The 19,665-nt window shown below is 38.9% G+C and overlaps 1 protein-coding gene across 1 annotated transcript; it reads right to left on the bottom strand.

The window, feature by feature from the left end:
* Positions 1 to 7,302: 7,302 nt before the first annotated feature.
* On the bottom strand, positions 7,303 to 18,784 carry LOC147004730 (synaptonemal complex protein 3-like). Its single transcript, XM_085837720.1, has 8 exons — positions 18,640 to 18,784; positions 18,104 to 18,173; positions 17,922 to 17,956; positions 15,919 to 16,036; positions 14,618 to 14,717; positions 13,741 to 13,839; positions 7,817 to 7,921; positions 7,303 to 7,709 (listed from the first exon to the last, which is right to left on the bottom strand). The coding sequence occupies exons 1-8, from the start codon at positions 18,746 to 18,748 to the stop codon at positions 7,656 to 7,658; spliced, it is 690 nt and encodes a 229-aa protein (XP_085693846.1). The 5' UTR covers positions 18,749 to 18,784; the 3' UTR covers positions 7,303 to 7,655.
* Positions 18,785 to 19,665: the final 881 nt, after the last annotated feature.

Here is a 19,665-nt window from a genome sequence, read left to right as displayed (position 1 = left end):
GGATGCCTGGATTCCTTATTATCTCTCAATACTTATTAAAGAGCCTTCTATTTGCAGTAAATGGTGATTAAAACACAAACCCAAACTTGGCACAGGTGCAAATAATAAGAAACTGAAATTCTCAGCCATAAATGTGCAACAGGGGAAGGAAGGAATGTAGGATACATGCATAGTAGATAACTGTAAGAAAACAGTAGCTTTAGGATAGAGCGGAGCATATAAACACAGCTACGACAATATGCAAAAGATGTGTGCAAGAACAAACTAAACCAAATTCCAGCATGGAGAAAGGAGGTGGGCATGAAGTCACAATATTGAGGAGCACCTAATACCTTCTAAAAAGGAGAAAGTCAGTTTTGTCTAAGAGTGAAGACCCTAGTCAGAAAACCATGTGGTAAGGGAAGGCTACATATCCCAAACTATATGGGCATCAGTTTGAACTTGACAGATTTTTAAAAATCCACAAAATTGAGATGTGGAGAGGGTGTGGATCTGGGAGGAGATGGGGAATAGGTACTGATTATAATCAAAACCTGTACAAAATTCTCAAGGAAAAATGTGTGTGTGTGTGTGTGTGTGTGTGTAAATTAAATACAAAAAAAAAAAAAAAAAAAAAAAAACAAACATATAGGTCTTTAAATGCCAGAAGAGGAGGGATATTTTGCATTGACACTTTAAATTTAAGCTTTTTCTGATTTTTACTTTCCATAAATCTAGTATGTTTTGGTAATGGAGCACCTGATAATAAGCCATTTATACTATTTGATACAATACTAATTTAATAAACAGCCGTGTTCCTTGTGAGGCAAAAAACTCTTTTTTAGCTAACAGTTTCTTTTAAAATTTCTGTTCTTCCAAAAATGAGACAAATTCTTTTCCAGGTCCCCAATTCAGCTCTAATATTTAAAATTAAAAAGTTTATAAAATCAAGTGGAAAAACTGGTTAAATTTTTGTTCACATTTTATGTTCTCATAAAAGTTTTCTTTGAAATATTGAAACAAGTATTGAAATCTCACTTGATTAACAAGTTGAAAAACATTTCTCTGCCATTTATTAAAGAGATATAAGAAGCCTGGCTATGTCCATATGATTAGAATCAGGCTTGCTGTTTGTTTGGGAGTTGCCCTTGAATAGCTGAACAATCTTTTCATTCTAACAATTTACTTAAGCATATTGATATGTAATGATGATAGTTTATATTTACTTATATCAAAATGCCATATATACCTTGGAGTAGCATTTATAATAAACATGAGGTAATTATTATTAAAAAAAATATGACTGCTAGAATGTTTCCGCAAAATTACACTAGGAGTAAAGGGGCCTGCTTCCAAGGCTGACAATCTGAGTACTGACATAGTACGAAACAGAAACCAGTTCCCATATGATGTTTTACAACCTTTACAGAAGCACTGCAGCATGTGTGTGCTCACGGAAATATACACATGTGTGAATGCACAAAAAATAAAATGTAAATATGTAACAAAAAGTGGTCTTAATGCAAAGTGAAAATTCTGATATAAACATGTGAAATCTGAAATTTTAAATTTCATTTTACATTTATGTATGGATGTTTTGCTTGCATTTATGTCTGAGCATCACATGTATGCAGTATCCATGGAGGTCAGAAGAAAAACTGAGATCCAGTGATAGAAATGGAACTAAAAATAAAAAAGAGAGGGCTAGCTGGAAGTGATGTTGGTATAAATCTTTAGTAGAATGCTTTCCAACTGATCAAGGTACAGATTCAGTGTCCTGCTTTACAAAATATAAAAGTAAATTAATAAGCAAAATATTAGTTTGAAGAATCAACTAAAGTAATATTTTTGGCAGAAGTACAAAGGCACAGAGCTATGTGCCTGAGTCCTGGTGAAGCCTTTTGCTGATTTGTTCATGGGCCACGAGAGGAAAGCAAAAAGCGTGAAAAGAGAAGGATCTTCTGTAGGACAGGAAGGAAATGACATGCAAGGCAGGAAAAGACATGCAAGGTTTGCTTCATCTTAAAGGTCCCCAATCTCACAGCATCTGGCCTAGGCTCTTGAAAATGACAGTTTAATCCAGGGAGACATCATTAGTGTAAGCAGGACTGTGTGCCCTGTAATGTAAATACTTTCTAGTAGGATACCCAGCTCAGCACTGCTTTACTGAGGAATATATATTCATGTGAATTTTGATGGTGATGAACTAAATTTAAATCAAATGGTACCTTAGTACATTATGTTCTATTTAACTAATTTCTGCTGAGGCCAAGGCTTAAGAAGAACCAAGTGTTTAGGTTGTTTTACATTGATTATTTTTACTTACTTCTTTTGGATATAGGAGGGAAATTCTTCCTATATTCCAATACTTAGATGAGATAGTCATGTTTGGATTTTAGAGCTGAAAATGAAAATACCAAAATTTTTTGGCTCAGTTGAGGTGATACAATAAGATAACCATTATTTTTAATGTGGCTTGTAAATTCCTATCGTGATTACTCAAGTAATGAGTATCCTTAAACCATCTATCCTTAGGCCTTAAGTCTGTGAGATGAAATAAGGTATATAGGGGCTGGTGAGATGGCTCAGTGGGTAAGAGCACCCGACAGCTCTTCTGAAGGTCCAGAGTTCAAATCCCAGCAACCACATGGTGGCTCACAACCATCCGCAACGAGATCTGGCGCCCTCTTCTGGAGTGTCTGAAGACAGCTGCAGTGTACTTACAATAAATAAATAAAAAATCTTTAAAAAAAAAAAAAAGAAATAAGGTATATAATTCCAAACTACAACACAAGAGGAAAGCGGCAGATACATACTTCCATTCTCAAATAATAAATTGGAAAAACAAATGAACAGAAGATCTGGAACAACTGTAAATCCAATGTTGTCAATTCAGTTATAATTTAATGTTGAACACAAACATATCATTGCTGAACATCATACTTCCTGGGTACATTGACACAAAGACTCACAATACAGATATACTGAGAAGGAAGTTATTCGGATCAATACCAGTCCTTATGTGGCATTTTGGAGTTTTCTGACACTCATTCCTTTGGCTATCTGCTTTCAAAATTGTTATAGGGTTGTTATAGGGTTTTTGCATCCAGGGTTTTTCTTGGTTGGCAGCCCAAGTCATGTTCTTCTGGAATTTTATTTTTTAGAAACCTAGATGATATTTCCAAATCTTCATGAACTGTATCCTGTATTATAATTGAGGATTAAGGCACAGGTATGTGTAGCCTAATTACCAGAGATAGAAAGCAGAGCCAGAATGTTTTCTGCCAATTATTGATTTAATTAGGAGGAAATTTATGATGGGAGATCAGTATGTTAAGGGAAATAAACCAAACTCAGAAAGAATATCATGTTTTGTATCATATTGCTCATGTATTTACTTTTCTTCTTTTTCTTAAAAAATATTCCAATATATATAAAGAACTCAAGAAGGTGGACTCCAGAAAATCAAATAACCCCATTAAAAGATGGGGCTCAGAACTGAACAAAGAATTCTCACCTGAGGAATACCGAATGGCAGAGAAGCACCTGAAAAAATGTTCAACATCCTTAATCATCAGGGAAATGCAAATCAAAACAACCCTGAGATTCCACCTCATACCAGTCAGAATGGCTAAGATCAAAAATTCAGGTGACAGCAGATGCTGGCTAGGATGTGGAGAAAGAGGAACACTCCTCCATTGTTGGTGGGATTGCAAGATTGTACAACCACTCTGGAAATCAGTCTGGCGGTTCCTTAGAAAACTGGACATAGTACTACCGGAGGATCCAGCAATACCTCTCCTGGGCATATACCCAGAAGATGTCCCAACTGGTAAGAAGGCCACATGCTCCACTATGTTCATAGCAGCCCTATTTATAATAGCCAGAAGCTGGAAAGAACCCAGATGCCCCTCAACAGAGGAATGGATACAGAAAATGTGGTACATTTACACAATGGAGTACTACTCAGCTATTAAAAAGAATGAATTTATGAAATTGCTAGGCAAATGGTTGGACCTGGAGGGCATCATCCTGAGTGAGGTAACACAATCACAAAAGAATTCTAATAATATGTACTCACTGATAAGTGGATATTAACCGAGAAACTTAGTTTACCGAAGATATAAAAGACAATCTGTAAAACACATGAAACTGAAGAAGAACTAAGACCAAAGTGTGGACACTTTGCCCCTTCTTAGAATTGGAAACAATCACCCATGGAAGGAGTTAGAGACAAAGTTTGGAGCTGAGACAAAAGGATGGACCATCTAGTGATTGCCATATCCAGGGATCCATCCCATAATTAGCCTCCAAATGCTGACATCATTGCATACACTAGTAAGCGTTTGCTGAAAGGATCCTGATATAGCTGTCTCTTGTGAGACTATGCTGGGGCTTAGCAAACACAGAAGTGGATGAGCACAGTCAGCTATTGGATGGATCACAGGGCCCCCAATGGAGAAGCTAGAGTAAGTACCCAAGGAGCTAAAGGGATCTGCAACCCTATAGGTAGAACAACAATATGAACTAACCAGTACCCCAGAGCTCTTGACTCTAGCTGCATATGTATCAAAAGATGGCCTAGTCGGCCATCACTGGAAAGAGAGGCCCATTGGACATGCAAACTTTATATGCCCCAGTACAGGGGAACGCCAGGGCCAAAAAGTGGGAATGGGTATGTAGGGGAGTGGGGGGGGGGAGGGTATGGGGGACTTTTGGGTTAGCATTGGAAATGTAATTGAGGAAAATACATAATAAAACAAAAAACAAAAAACAAATAACCTCATGGTATGTGTATGATAAGTATTAACCCTCCTGTGCAGTTCTGTCTTCTTTGCTTTAATCTTTTTAATGAAAATATTACTAGGAAATATTTCCTACCCAATATAATTCCCAAAGTTTCCCAGATAGGCCATGCAGTCTCTTTTAGTAATTTACACATGCTGCTTGAGATGCCCTACTCAGAAACATGTCCATGACCTGCCTCCCAAATTTTCTACCCATTAATGACCCCCCTCATATTTTAATGATAATGCTCCTCTCTGCTTCTGGGTAACTTTCATTATACCAAATACACCCAAGATGCCCCTACACCTTATTAATACATATGATGTGTAATGTATGTAACGTGAATTATAAAAATGTTTTAGGGGAAATGTAAGTGAGGTTTGTTTCTCCAATTCAAATAAAATCTTCTCTATAACTATTTGCCTCTGTGGAGAACACTTAAAGTATGTCATTACCTAGACCTCATTCAAATGATATACAGATTTAAATTACCTAATATATATATATATATATATATATATATATATATATATATATATATACACACACACACACACACACACATATATATATATATATATATATATATGTGTGTGTGTGTGTGTATAAAGCATGTATCAAAATAGCCCATATTACAATAGCTTCCACACATACACCCACACACAATGTTAAATCCTCAGAACCTACACTGCTGAAGGAGAGAACCAATTCCCACAAGGTGACCTCTGACATTCACAAATACATTGTATTTGTTCATAATCTCCCTGTATTATGCTGGTTTTGTGTCAACTTGAAACAAGCTGGAGTTATCACAGAGAAACCTCATGGAGAGATAAGTCCATGAGATCAAGCTATAAGGAATTTTCTCAATATGTGGACAAGGGGGGCAGGCCCCATTGTGGATGGAACCATCTCTGGGTTAGCAGTCTTGGGTTCTATAAGAAAGCAAGCTGAGCAAGCCAGGGGAAGCCAGCCAGTAAGAAACATTCTTCTGTGGCCCCTGCATCAGCTCCTGCTTCCTGACCTGCTTGAGTTTCAGTCCTGACCTCCTTTGGTAATAAAGTGTAAGCTGAATAAACCCTTTCCCCCCCCCCCCCGCCCCCAAGTTGCTTCTTCATCATGATGTTTGTGCAGGAATAGAAACCCTGACTACAAATACAAATACAAATGATAATTTAAAAAAGAAAGCCAGGAAAATGATGTATGCACACTCCAAGTCGGGAAGTCTGGGGCTGTCTGGGACAACACTAGTGTGTGTCTGAATTGACAGTTGAAGAAGCTGGAATCTGATATCTACCAGGGATGATCTCAGCAATAGACCTCAGTTGAGGAAAAATGAAGCTTTCATACACTACTTTTCTTTCACTTTATATTCTTAAACTCCATGCAAGCTCCCAGCCTGTTACAATGCTTTGATCCACGTTCAGGGCAAGACATTCTCCTGTATCTCTCTCAATCTTTCACTTAAATACCTCCACATATATGCCACATGTGTACTTCACTATTCAACTAACCAATTCTCAGTCCAGTCCTGGTGACAATAGCAATCCATCAAGGCATAAGTTCATTAAGGTACAGGAGGCACTTAAAGCACAAAAACTTATTTGTCCATCAACACCTGAGAACATAAGAAAAGGAGCAGGCATATATATTCATAAAATATTCTTCAGGTATCAAAAAGGGTTGAAACGTTTTCCTTTAAAAAAAAATTGTATGCAATCTCGGAGCATTAAATTAAAGTAAATTAAGCAGACACTCATAGTACATGTTCTTTAACATACATGGAAATAATTTCAGAAGGACCTGAATATAGAACAGGCTGAGGGGCTATAAGCATTGGGCAGAATGGAAGGGGAAAATGGGTAGATGGATTGCTTTTAGGTTGGGCCTTGTTATTGCAGATATGTGCACATATGGGTATGGCAGAGGAAGTCGGGTGCATTTTTATGGTTAAGGCTTGTGCACTTATAGTAAAAAAAAAAAAAACATGCCTCACTGGTCAAAATTAAAATGGAAAGCACATGGAGAGATAAGTCAATCCTCCCCTTCCTCTGGGACTAACATATTTTTTCAAATAATTTGATAATTTAATTAATTGACACATTTCAAGTAGATTGCAAACCAAATTCAAGTTTATTAAACAAAGTGTTTACAGGGAAGGTTTGAATGTTATTTAATGCAAAAAATGTAAGAGGGAAGTCAACACAGTGATTCAGTGATTCATGAGTTAAATACATACCTACGGAAACTTCTGCACACTCACTGATAATGTAACTTGAAAAACAAAGCACTCTACATAGCATATGACCAAAGGGCAGAAGGAGAATACTGAGTTAAGAAATTAAGCATAATTATACATAAAACAAATGCCATTGATTGACACTAAGGACTACTGTCATTAAACAGCTACATAAAACCAATTACACGAACACTAGCTACCTGCAAATACCACAAACCTGCTCCCCCAACCCCACCCTAGCCCCAAGATCTGCAGGGGACCTTCTGGCCTTTCTCTTTTCAATTTGTGGTAAGTTATAGCAGTTGGATTTTGCTTTCTACAAGACAAATGTAAGTTGCAGTAGACTTTTTATAAGGCCAGTGAGTTTAATTGTACCGTGTACTGCCAAATCTAAGTATTAGTGTTAGTGAGAGTGCTTCTGTGTTTCTGCCAAAGGGCCTGATAATTCAACATTTACTATCTTGTCATGGCTGCAACCTATCAAACTGCTCAGAGCTCACTTGATATTTAAGAGACATGGAGTCGGATGTGTACCAAACAAAAGAATGACAAATGAGATGGGCCAATTTCCATCATAATATTTGGTAGTGTATGGAATGTTTTGTGTGTGTCACATGACAGATGATCACAGCTTATCTTCTTCATTATTCTAGGAGAACATAGTATCAAGACAGGATTCTAAAGCTGCCAAGTCCTGTTGATGCTGTTTTGAAAAAGAGATATCAATAATTATTATCAGTATCTCTTAAAAGAAGTCATCCAAAGATCAAAAAGATACCTGATTTTCAGTATTATGTATATACTACCTACATTTACTTCCACAAGCTTCCTCTTCAGGTTTTTCATTTCGTTTTCCAATCTGTTTTGCTCAAGAGCATCGAGAAGTTTGTGTTTCTCCTCAAGTTCTTGGATATTCTAAAATGAACAAAAAAAAAAAAAAAAGTCTACTTCAATTTGAAAACCCTTTTCATGTCATACTCAAACCTTAGAACGCTCAAAGCTTTCACATTTTCAGTCAGTGGATGCTTGTTAGGAATGGCAAAATTGCTAACATTTAAACATATTACCATGTGCAATAAAGGAGTTAAGTGGGAGCTTCCTTGACCTCAGAAGCTGGCTGCACCATGAATCCCAAGTCCACTGCACACTTTCATTAGACCTGCTGATCTGAAACCATACAGATTAGATTCCATTCCTGTACCTATTTCCCCTGCCTGCTGAGTCCTCTGGGGCAAGGCAAGCTGCCCTGAGCATCCTTCTGTCTCCCAAACCTCCACTGTCTGGCCACCTCTTTACCTGCCCATCCTCACCTCCAATCCCTGACCCAGGTGTTTCCAGGAGTACATCCAAGTGACAGGAGACTTGAACTGTGCCCTGGGTACCATTGTTCAGCCCAGGAATACCCACAAGAGGCCTGCCACCCCAGGATCATTGAGTTTAGACCTCCTTCCAATAACTACCAGAACAGGAACTGATGGCCGAAGGCCCAATAAAGAACACATTCTGCCATAGATGGGGTAATATGACAGCTTCACAGCACAGATATTCTAATATAGCAAGCACTGGCTATCTTGATGCAACCTAATCACAATAAAATGCCTTAGCTCCAATCTTATAATGACAATAAAAACTTTTAAGGATGAATTGAATGAATCCCTTAAAGAATTGCAGGAAAATAGGATGAAACAGGTGGAGGCCTTTAAGAGGAAACAAGTAAAACACTTAAAAGAATACAAGCAACTACAATTTAAAAGGTAAAGGAAATAAATAACAGTGTTCAAAGTAGAAATAGAAGAGAAAAAGAGGACACAAACTGAGGGAATCCTGGAGATGGAAAACCTAGGGACCTGAACAGGAACAACAGATGCAAGCATCACCAACAGAATACAGGAGATGGAGGAGAAACTCTCAGCCATGGATGATACAATAGAGGAAACTGATAGACCAGTCAAGGAAAGCATTAAATCTAAAAAAAGTTCCTGACATGAAACATTGATGAATGTTTAGTCAGAATGGCTGAAATTTTCAAACCTCAAGTGATAGCACATATTGGCAAGGATGTGGAGCAAGGCAAAACACTTCTCTATTGTATTGGTAGTACAAATTTATACAACCACTTTGGAAATCAGTTTGACGGTCTCTCAGAAAACTGAGAATCCATTTATTTTGAGACACAGCTATACTGCTCCTGGGCATATACCCAAAACATGCCCCATTTCACTACAGGGACACTTTCTCAAATATGTACATAGCAGCTTTAGGCATTATATCCAGGAACAGGAATCAAACTAGATGGCCCTCCCATGAAGAATGGATTAATCAAATTTGGTATACCCACACAATGGAATGTTACTCCACTATTAGTAACAAAGACCTCATGAATTTTGTAGGCAAATGGATGGAAATTGAGAATATCTTCCTGAGTACTATAACTGCTAGATAGAAAGACAAGCATGGTATGCATTCACTTATAAGTATACATTAGCCATAAAGTGCAAGGATAGCCATGGCACAATCCACACAGGTCAAAGGTGGGTAATGAAGAGAGAGGAGGGAGGATGCATGAATCTTACTCAAGGGGCAAACTAAATAGTCATCTGAAGTGGACCAAGAGAAGGAAAGGGGTATGGGGCTGCTGCAAGGTGAGCAGGTGCGAGGAGCACCTGTGTGAGAGAGACCTGGGAGTGAGAATGGAAATCAGGGAGGTGGGGGATATCTCTCCTGACTACCTAGAGGCCTGGGTCAGTAGGGGATAAGGGGAGCCTACAGGGTTGCCTGTAGTGTAGATTCCTAATAGAGGGGTTTATAGAGACTGAAATGACCACTTCTTGTAGCAAGACAGGATTTCTAGAGGAGGGAGAGGGACATCCGTCTACCCACAGAATCTTCAACCCAAAGTTTATCCTGAGTACAAGATGTGAAGGGATAACAGTGGAGCAGAAACCGAGGGAACAACTAAACAATAACAGTCCCAATTTGAAGCCAATTCCATGAGATAAAGCCAAGCCCTAACACTATTAATGATACTCTGCTATGTCTGCAGGCAGGAACCTAGAATAACTGTGTCCTGAGAGGGCTCATCCTGCAGCTGAGAGAAACACATGTGGAGTCACCCAGCCAAACATCAGGCACCTCCTTGCAGAGTCTGGATGAAGAATGGGGGGAGGCGGGAGAAGTTGAGCAAGTCTTATGGGCGAAGGACACCAGAAGAAGACACACAGAGTCCAATAACAAGGAACCTTGGGGGCTCACAGAGATAGGGCTTCCAAACAGGGAACACGCAGGAGCTGTTCCTAGACCCCCTACACATGTGTAGCAAATGTGCGGCTCAGTATTCATGTGGTTCCCCCCGACAGGTCAAAAGGGGCTCTCTCGGTCTCTGTTCATGCTAATTGGATACCCTTTCCCCTACCTGAACTGCATAGTTGGGTCTCATTGGGAGAGGATGTGCCTAGTCCTGCTGGGAGTAGATGCATGGGGGTAGGGAGTTACACAAGGGGGGTGGGGGGGTAGGGAGTTACACAAGGGGGGTGGGGTCCCCTTCTCTGGGGAGAAAGGGAGAAAAGGAGAGGCAATAGGGGTAGTGATTAGTAAGGGTGAGATTGGGAAGGGAGGAGGGAGGAGGGCTGTGAACTAAAACAAATAACAAACAAATAATAAACGAGTTTCCTGGTAGACATGAGTAAAGTATAGTCCACAGGAAGGGGGCAAAGGGTTTATATTTATATTGGGAACATGAGATGGTGAATGAAGAGTAGAAATCAAAAGGAAACAGAAAGGGGAAAAACATTACAGGCCTATAGCATGAACTAGAGTATCTCCTGCCCTGCCCCAGGTACTGGCTTATGATAAAAGATAGAACAAGCGATATGATTTCCATAGAACATGTAACATGATTTCTATTTCCATTCCATAGATAGGGTTGACACATTGTCTTAAGAGCATTCTAATTGGATACCCTTTCCCCTACCTGAACTGCATAGTTGCATGCTAATTGGATACCAATAAGCATGCTAATTGGATACCCTTTCCCCTACCTGAACTGCATAGTTGGGTCTCATTGGGAGATATGATTTCCATAGAACATGTAACATGATTTCTATTTCCATTCCATAGATAGGGTTGACACATTGTCTTAAGAGCATTCAAGTTACACAGAACATCACTGAATATATTTTTCTTTTGAGCCAAAGAAGAGTGAAGAGGTGTATGCTATGGGTTGCTAACTGTGCCACGTGTGCCTGGAACAACTAAAATGTAACTGCACAGTTTCTGCCTTATACCCAGGACATGGATAAGCATATAAACAAGAATAATATAAAGAAGTTTATAATGGGTTTGGAAGGAGAACTTGCTAGGTTCTCTGGATAAAGACAAGAATTGGGGAAAAAAAAAAAAAGGAAAGCAGGGAAACAGAGTAGGGGGTTGCTCCAATGGAACCTACTATACTGGGTGCATGGAAGCAAAGACAGTCAAAGAAACTTTGATTTGAAGGAGAGAGACATTTTTGAGGAGAGCACTAGAAGATAAGAATTAAGAAGGGACGCTGATACTTTATTTGCACATTTTCACAAGCACCATGAGAGGTGAGGACTTTTAAATGAAAGTGGGATTAAAAGAGGGAACTCAGAAACGAATTTCTAGTACTAGCAGGATGTGATTAGGTCCAGTGGTATTCCAGCAGCTGAGGGAGTAAAAGGAAAAAGAGGAAAGAGCCTCTGTACAGAGCACATGAACTACCCTATTGGTAACTTTGAGAGAGGAACAGCAATCAACCACTGTAGAAGTTTGGTAATAAGTTCCCAATCTAGAGGTTACATTCAACAGAGACATTTACAAGAAACTGTTAGGGTAACTTTTCCTTTACAGTACGTGAAGAAGGTGTGTCTCTCTATTTTCAATTCTGTACCTGTAGAGAACTAGGTGCTGGCTGGATTCTTGTATTGTCATTTCTATGGCCCAGCAACTGGGATTTCTATATCCTAAATATTTACCCTTCCTCACCTGCCTAAAGCCAATCTTGAATTACATCAGTGTTTGTCTAGCTGCTGATTGGTTATAATAAAGCACTGATGGCCAATGGGTGGGCAGGAAGTAGGAGATGGATCTTCTGGGCAGGGAGAGGGATGATGAGGGAAGAAAGCAGAAGTGGGAGAATTTGGAGTGGATGTGGAGGGAAGAGACAGGGACCACACATGAACAGAGAAGGATACAGACCTAGTCACAAGACTGGCTGTAGGCTAGATGGTCTGGTTAAGTTACATGAGCTAGCTGGGTGAATGCCCAGGAAAAGGCCTAAGTGTAAACTCTTTAGAAGACATCTTGTCAGTATTTATTCTGCTGGTGGACCCGAGAAAGCACAGGTACAGGAAACACCTTCTATGTAGATCTTCAAGAAAATGGTTCTCAGGCTCAGCAGAGCTACATTCTTTCCAACTTTAAACTTTTGATACACACCTAGGCTGGGTATAGGGAACACTCAAGCTCTTGAGAGAATTTGACTACTGCCACATGATTAAAGCAGCATCGATTAGTTTAAAAGGTGACACTTGGGACATGTTTGAATAACAGGGTAGAGGTGGGGTGGATCTGGGAGAGAGGGAGGGTAGTGGGGACAGAGATAAGAGGAGTGGAGAGAGGGGGAAATGTGGTTCATATGTACTCTACAGGAGAAGATTCTATTTTCAAGGAAAAGAAGAAAATTAAAAACATATTTAAACATGAAGCATCAATGAAAATTCAAAATCTTGTATGTATGTAATCTTGTATGTATGTATTACATACATATGTGTCTGTGTTTGTGTGTGTGTACATATGTATTTGTGTGTATGCACCACATACACAAACACAAAATCACTCCTATACACAACACACACATTTTATATATTCATACATACATATATATATATATATATATATGCACACACACATATATATACATATATATATATATATACACATGTGTATATGTACATGTATACATGTATTTATATACATATATATCTATATATATCATTCTGTTATGTATCTCAGCCATCTCTAATTGCTGTAAACTGGAACATAAAGCCACCATTTGACAAGATTAATACTACTAGTGGAAGTCCCATAGCAATCTCACATGCTTCACTACGAAATAAAAATGGTCCTAATATGCCTAGTGTGGTGGCACACACCAGCAATCCCAGCACTCTGGAGGCAGGGGCACACAGACTGCGAGGCATTCAAGGCCAGCCAGGCCTATGTAGATGGACCCTGTCTCAAACAAACCAGCAACAAACAGAACAGAAAAACTCATCTGTTTTTTACCCTTGCCTATATTCTACTGAAGAAAACTGCCCATTCAAACAAGAAGAATAAAACAACAAATTATGTATAAAAATAACTGATTTCCACTCTTTATGTATCAGCTTCACCATAAAGACATCACAGAGCAAATTAAACGTCAAAGTCCTCCAGTGTGTTTAGCTCTAGGTGACGTCCAAATTTTGCATTTCCTGATGTAAATGATTCATAAACCTAGGTAAGTTTTCAAATTAAATATGCCCTTTGTAATCACGGTTAATCTTGGAAAGCATTCAAAATAGAAAATGATCAAAAGTTAAAAGAAGAATTTAATAGCTTCCCCCTACCACCCCCCACCGCCCCCATAGACTCTGGAAGAACCAGCCTCTCTCCTGCTTTCCCTATAGCCTGTGTCAGTCAGATATGATTTCTTAGCAGCTACAAAAACAGACCTTTAGAAATTGATCGGAAATAGTTTTTGCTTGATCCATGGTTGCTTTCTGAGCCATCATAGTGTTATAAATTATCTGTTCATGTTGATGGGATGAATTCTAAAATGTAAAAGAAAGAGGTAAAAAATGTAAGAAAATTGAATATTCACAAACCCCAACTGAGTTATTTATTTATTTATTTTCGAGACAGGGTTTCTCTGTGTAGTCCTGGCTGTCCTGGAACTCACTTTGTAGACCAGGCTGGCCTCAAACTCAGAAATCTGTCTGCCTCTGCCTCCCAAGTGCTGGGATTAAAGGTGTGGGCCACCACCGCCAGGCCTGAATTATCTTTGAGGAAGCACACAATTTGCTAATTCAAATATTATTTTCAATGTAAATGATGTCAATTATTTAAGATAAATAGTTTTCAACAGTTTTTGGCTAAGATAGTCTTTCTGTCACCAAGGTTCAAATTCTAAGTGTACTTGATGTTGGAGTCAACAGAGAATCCTTACAATCTGTGAATCCCTACAGCACAGGAATATACATAGGATATGTTCCTGCTGTCTAGCACACAATGAGTATTAAATGTTGCACATTTCAACATGTACACGGATGAAGTTTCCATATGCAGCCCTTTCTTCTCCTTGACCTTGTCTCTAGAGGTAATCTTGGCATAACCCCTGCTGACCCTCTAAGTCATCCTCTAGATATCTTCATCCACAATATCCAGATAGATATCTTTCATCTATTAAGTATGAAAAAGATGGAAGGCACATGACAACCAGTTATTGGGCGCTGTTTTAGGACATTTCAGTCAATGTATTCACGCAGAACTTGTATAATATTTAACCAACTCTCATAATACATTGGTTGCTACGCTAGGCCTGATACTCACAATAAAACTGTCTTCTTCTTGCCCAACTTTCACCACATTCGTTTCCCACTGTTGAAACAAAGGCTCGAGGCTCTTAGAATAGTTGGAATGAATCATATCCCTGTAAAATATAATAATGAGCATGGTCTTATACTATGAGGGTAAGACAGATTATGCACTCTCAAAGAAAAATTATTTGGTATAATTCATACAACCAAGAGATACAAGACATCAAGTACACTTAGAATTTGAACCAGCAACAAACAGAACAGGAAAACTCATCTGTTTTTTACCCTTGCCTATATTCTACTGAAGAAAACTGCCCATACAAACAAGAAGAATAAAACAACAAATTATGTATAAAAATAACTGATTTCCACTCTTTATGTATCAGCTTCACCATAAAGACATCACAGAGCAAATTAAACGTCAAAGTCCTCCAGTGTGTTTAGCTCTAGGTGACGTCCAAATTTTGCATTTCCTGATGTAAATGATTCATAAACCTAGGTAAGTTTTAATAATTGAAAGTTTTAGGTAAGTTTAATAATTGAAATAATCTAATGGGAGACAGAAAAGTGAAGTCGTGTGGCCCCATTATAAAACTATGTACTCCTAAGTTACAACAAGAGAGGATATGTCACATGCCTTCCCTCTTGATCACTTAAGTATTCACTGCTATATTAGTGTTCCATAATTATTTATTTGACCTCTACCTACAACAGTATGTTTTTCTCTTGCTAGATAACATAGATTCTGATAGAGCAAATTGATGGTATTGCAGGTAACATATGCCTTCCTCCACAAGAACTGCCATAAGAGAACTCTTCAGAGAATTTGTCTTCTCCCAGGCTCACAGTGACTTTCCCAAAAGAATGGCAATAGCAATTGGACACTCGTTCACATTATTTGTAAGACTGTCACTAAAATTTAAGACTCATATTTACGATATATTAAGAGTGTCTACATAGGCTGCCTTTATCTGCTGTCCTGTGCAGAATGCTTTGGCGCTGACACGACATGCATGCAGCCAGCCAATTACTAAACATAAGCATCAATGACCTTTACAGTGATAGAGTTATGTTGTTTTCTAAAATGCAAGAAGCTGACTATAGTCGCTGTATTCTACATTGAATATCTCAATTCTGCAAAACCGAGGTTCTAAAACTAATACAAATTTCTATTCAGAGAAAGGTCAAGGTAATTGCAGTTTTCACGGGAGATTCAAAATCCATGCATAGTGATCCTGAATCTGCCTTTATTGGCGCTAATGAAGAGTAAGAAATTGCACAAGTTTTGTAATTCAAAGAAGTCAACAACTTTACCTTTCCCTTTTTTGACTTTTAAAAATGCTCACAAGTTTTTCATTCAGGCGGCCAACAGAAGTTACTACATCTTGACAAAACCGTTTTTTCTTTGCAAGGTGTGACTCTGCAAGGCCACCTATCCACGAAAGAAAATTTTATTAGAAGATACAACTGGAAGTTACTCTGTTTCCATACATTCAAATTAACATGAGATAAGTTCTCTGAGCAATATCACAAAAATATTAATATATGATACAATAGGCATCATTCCAAAGTACAAACTTTTATGACATTTTTATAAATGCTTCCATTTTCCCTCATTCTTTCTATTGTACAAAATTATATATATATGTATATATATACATATATATAATTTATATACACATATATGAAATATCTTACATATGTATACATATATATATATGAATATCTGGTATATATCACATATATATCTATATATGTATATCTATCTATCTATCTATCTATATATATATATATATAGAGAGAGAGAGAGACATGAATGATATATATGTACCTATACCATATATATCATATGTGTGCATATATATACATATATATATATATGATATGTATATAAATATAATCCACAACTTAATGGAGAGAAAAGAAAGGTCCAAGTCAATATGGTAATTATTTCATATCATGTATATAAAGACATCCAAGACAATTTTGATTTTCTCCCTCAGAACCAGTTACTAAAAAGAATATAAACACTTAGTAAATATTCTTCTCTTCAAACAATAATTGTAGGATGAAGTCTTGTGAGAACCCACTTGATAAAACACAAGTATATTTTATTTTAAACATTGCTAAAAACATACAAGTAAATATACAATATGAAAGGTAGTTTTAAGCACTCTTATCTACGATGCCTAGGCAATGTATTTACTAAAAATAAAATTAAATTAAATTAAATTAAATAGAGAGAAACAATACCCTGGCGGATAAACAGATTAAATAAAGAACATTTAAATTCTTTTCTTTGACTTCATAACACACGCTTACCCATAAATGCTGGAATTCATAATATTTCACCATATGAATTTATTTCAAGAAAATATGGGCCATAACTATGTCTAGAACATACAGATCAAGCAATGCCTGCAATGATAGGCAGTTTATCTATCTGTTTACAATTTCTGTGACTCTTCCTAATCCAAGCTCCTTATCAGCACCAAGAAGACAAAAGCTTTCCAAGATACTTGTTTGTACAAATTGTCTCTAGAGATGGGTCAAAATTCAGTGAGGAGTCTTACTAGTGTTGTCTCTAGAGAGGTGTCCAAACTCTAGTTAGTCACTTTGTAAAGATGTGGGTCAATTCATAAAGCAGAGCTAATAGTTAATAATCAAGAGCTAATAGTTAATAATCAAGTGGAAAACAGATGCGGTTAAGGATCCAACCTCACACACTTTTCACTGGGGAAAAGAACAACAACAAAAGGAACTTTCTCCTAAATAGCTCACTCAGAGTTAGGAAGGGCTGCATGAAGACTCCCATAGGCCCTGGGATTCTAGGAACAACAACATCAAATACCCAGAAAAACAAAATTCATCCAGAGCATGAAAAGAGCATGCTGAAACTAATCAATATAAAAGACAGTAGTTTAAAACTGGAGATGACCTCATCTAGCCCATCCAGGAACACACATCCTACTCAATTTCTTCTTTGTAAATCACTCGGACTTCGTCATAGTGAAAACTATTTCTGTTTCCACAACACCACTTTAAAAAGCAAAGAAATGTATACAGAAATAAAGGAGACCCTGTACATACACAAAGCAATCCAATATATGTGAAAGAGACATCAAAAACTGTCCTGTGGGTCAGAGACTCACTTATGACCAAACTAAAGTTAAATGATTGAAAAACAGCATTGTGAATGGCAAGTGTCTTAAAAAAAAACAAAACAAAACAAAACAAAAAAAACCCAAAACAAACAAACAAACAAAAAACAAAAAACAAACAAACAAACAAACAAAAAAAAACAAAAGAAAACATACCTTGACGTTTTTTTGCCGTCTTCCGAACAGATTCCCTATGAAAAACATAATTTTTAAATGAGTATATGAATATCCAGTTTATCTGGAAATAAGTATTATGCTGCGTGGTATTTTACAAAGAAAAGTTGAATTTTCTGAAACTTCCTTACAATGACAGACAAACAAGATGTTGTATAGATTACCTCGCCTGCTGATCATCTTGATCTGATGAAGTACTCTCATCACTGATCTCCATCATCATGGCCTGCTCTGCTATATTGAAAAAAGTGGGGGGCGAATACAAGAAATAAGTTGACTCCTAGACAAGAAAAGTATATTTAAATCCTGCTTCAGCTCTCTATTTCTGTCTCTCTGCTCCTCTGTCTGTCTTTCTCAGCATTTGTATATTTACATGCCTTCCGGAGTTAAAGTGATTTTAAAATCACTTCCTTGCCAGGAGAGAGGTTGGAAGTGATGGTGGCTTGGGCTAGGACTCCTGGGATGAGACTATCAAGGGAGAAATCTAAAGTCAACAAACAGCTTAAGAAACTTGAAATACAATATTCAGCATTTGAAACTGAAATCTGAAACTTGAATCTTGACATCTGGAATTTGAGTCCTGAAATCTGAATCATTGATCCTCGCTGGGCCTGGGCTTCCCTTCTGCCCCACTTGCTAAGAGATAGTTCTGATTGTCCCCTGGGGTAGGCAGAGACTCCCAGAAAGCTCCTGATTTTACCTGGTTTGCGGGGAACTCTGTGCTGGATGGCATCATCAGATTGAGTATCCGAAGAATCCCGTGGGTGCTTCACACTTTTGCTGGTAGCCTTCTTCCCCTTGGGTGGCATGTCGACTGTGCAAAGGTGTGAGCCCTATCTCCTACACCTTGTGACTTCCATGGCATAGAAAAGAAATTCAAGGAGAGTCTTAGGAACAGGTAGGTTCATGGAGGATAACAGTGGTGTGGCACCCTGTCCTGTCCTGTCAGGTATGCAGTGAGGGCTGTGGAGCTGGCCCTCTGCTGCAGGCCTCCACGTGGACCCCTCATGCTGGCTTTCTGCCCTTCCTGGGGTGGGAGTGGCCCGTGCGTGGAAGGTGCCCTTAATGAGCATGCAAAGCCATGCCCTGTGTTCCCTATAATTCCCCAGAGGACTGAGCAGTTTTGGGCTGACTCAGCCCCTGGCACTGTGTCACTGGTAATGAACTGGTAATGGTAATGAGTGCCACACACTCTGGAGAGGACCCTGCTCGTTTGTTATTTCAAGGACACAGGGACCCCTTTGTCAATAAACAACCAAAACAGATACAAAGGTAAATGTACAGGACCTGCACTCTTACCTTCCCCACAGCTTCCCTGAGCCCCTCTCTCTGCCAGGGTGGGCAAAGCTAGTCCCTTACACTCGCTGCCCTCGGGAGCCTCCTCCTAGCCGAGGCTTAGGGGAGACTCCCTGATATCTACTCAGGAGCCAGCCGAGGCCTAGTTGCCTTCCTCGTGCAGGGTCACACCCTCCTCTGCCAATGGTCGCCGAGGCCCGAGGCCCGAGGCCGGAGCCCGGAGGCCCGAGGCTGGCCGGAGCCCGGAGGCCCGAGGCCCCAGGCCCGAGGCCGGAGCCAGGAGCCCGGAGACCCGAGGCCGGAGATCCGAGGCCCCAGGCTGGAGGCCGGAGCCAGGAGCCAGGAGCCCGGAGGCCCGAGGAGGCCCGAGGCCCTCAGAGCCAGTGTCCTTACCAACTGAAGTGCATCACAGAATACCAGGGCACCCAGG

The sequence above is a fragment of the Mus caroli genome, unplaced genomic scaffold, assembly GCF_978045245.1.
Source record: "Mus caroli unplaced genomic scaffold, Mus_caroli_1 scaffold_5, whole genome shotgun sequence".
Lineage (NCBI taxonomy): Eukaryota > Metazoa > Chordata > Mammalia > Rodentia > Muridae > Mus > Mus caroli.
This window is presented reverse-complemented; position numbering and strand designations above follow the sequence as displayed.

Bases quoted from the DNA above. Each gene is read 5' to 3' on its own strand.
- LOC147004730 (XM_085837720.1), bottom strand. From the start codon at position 18,748: ATGCCACCCAAGGGGAAGAAGGCTACCAGCAAAAGTGTGAAGCACCCA. The intron at 14,718-15,918 runs GTAAAGTTGTTG...TATATTTTACAG, and splicing joins AAAAGTCAAAAAAGGGAAAG to GGATATGATTCATTCCAACT. The intron at 7,710-7,816 runs GTAGGTAGTATA...TTTTCAAAACAG, and splicing joins GGAAGCTTGTGGAAGTAAAT to CATCAACAGGACTTGGCAGC.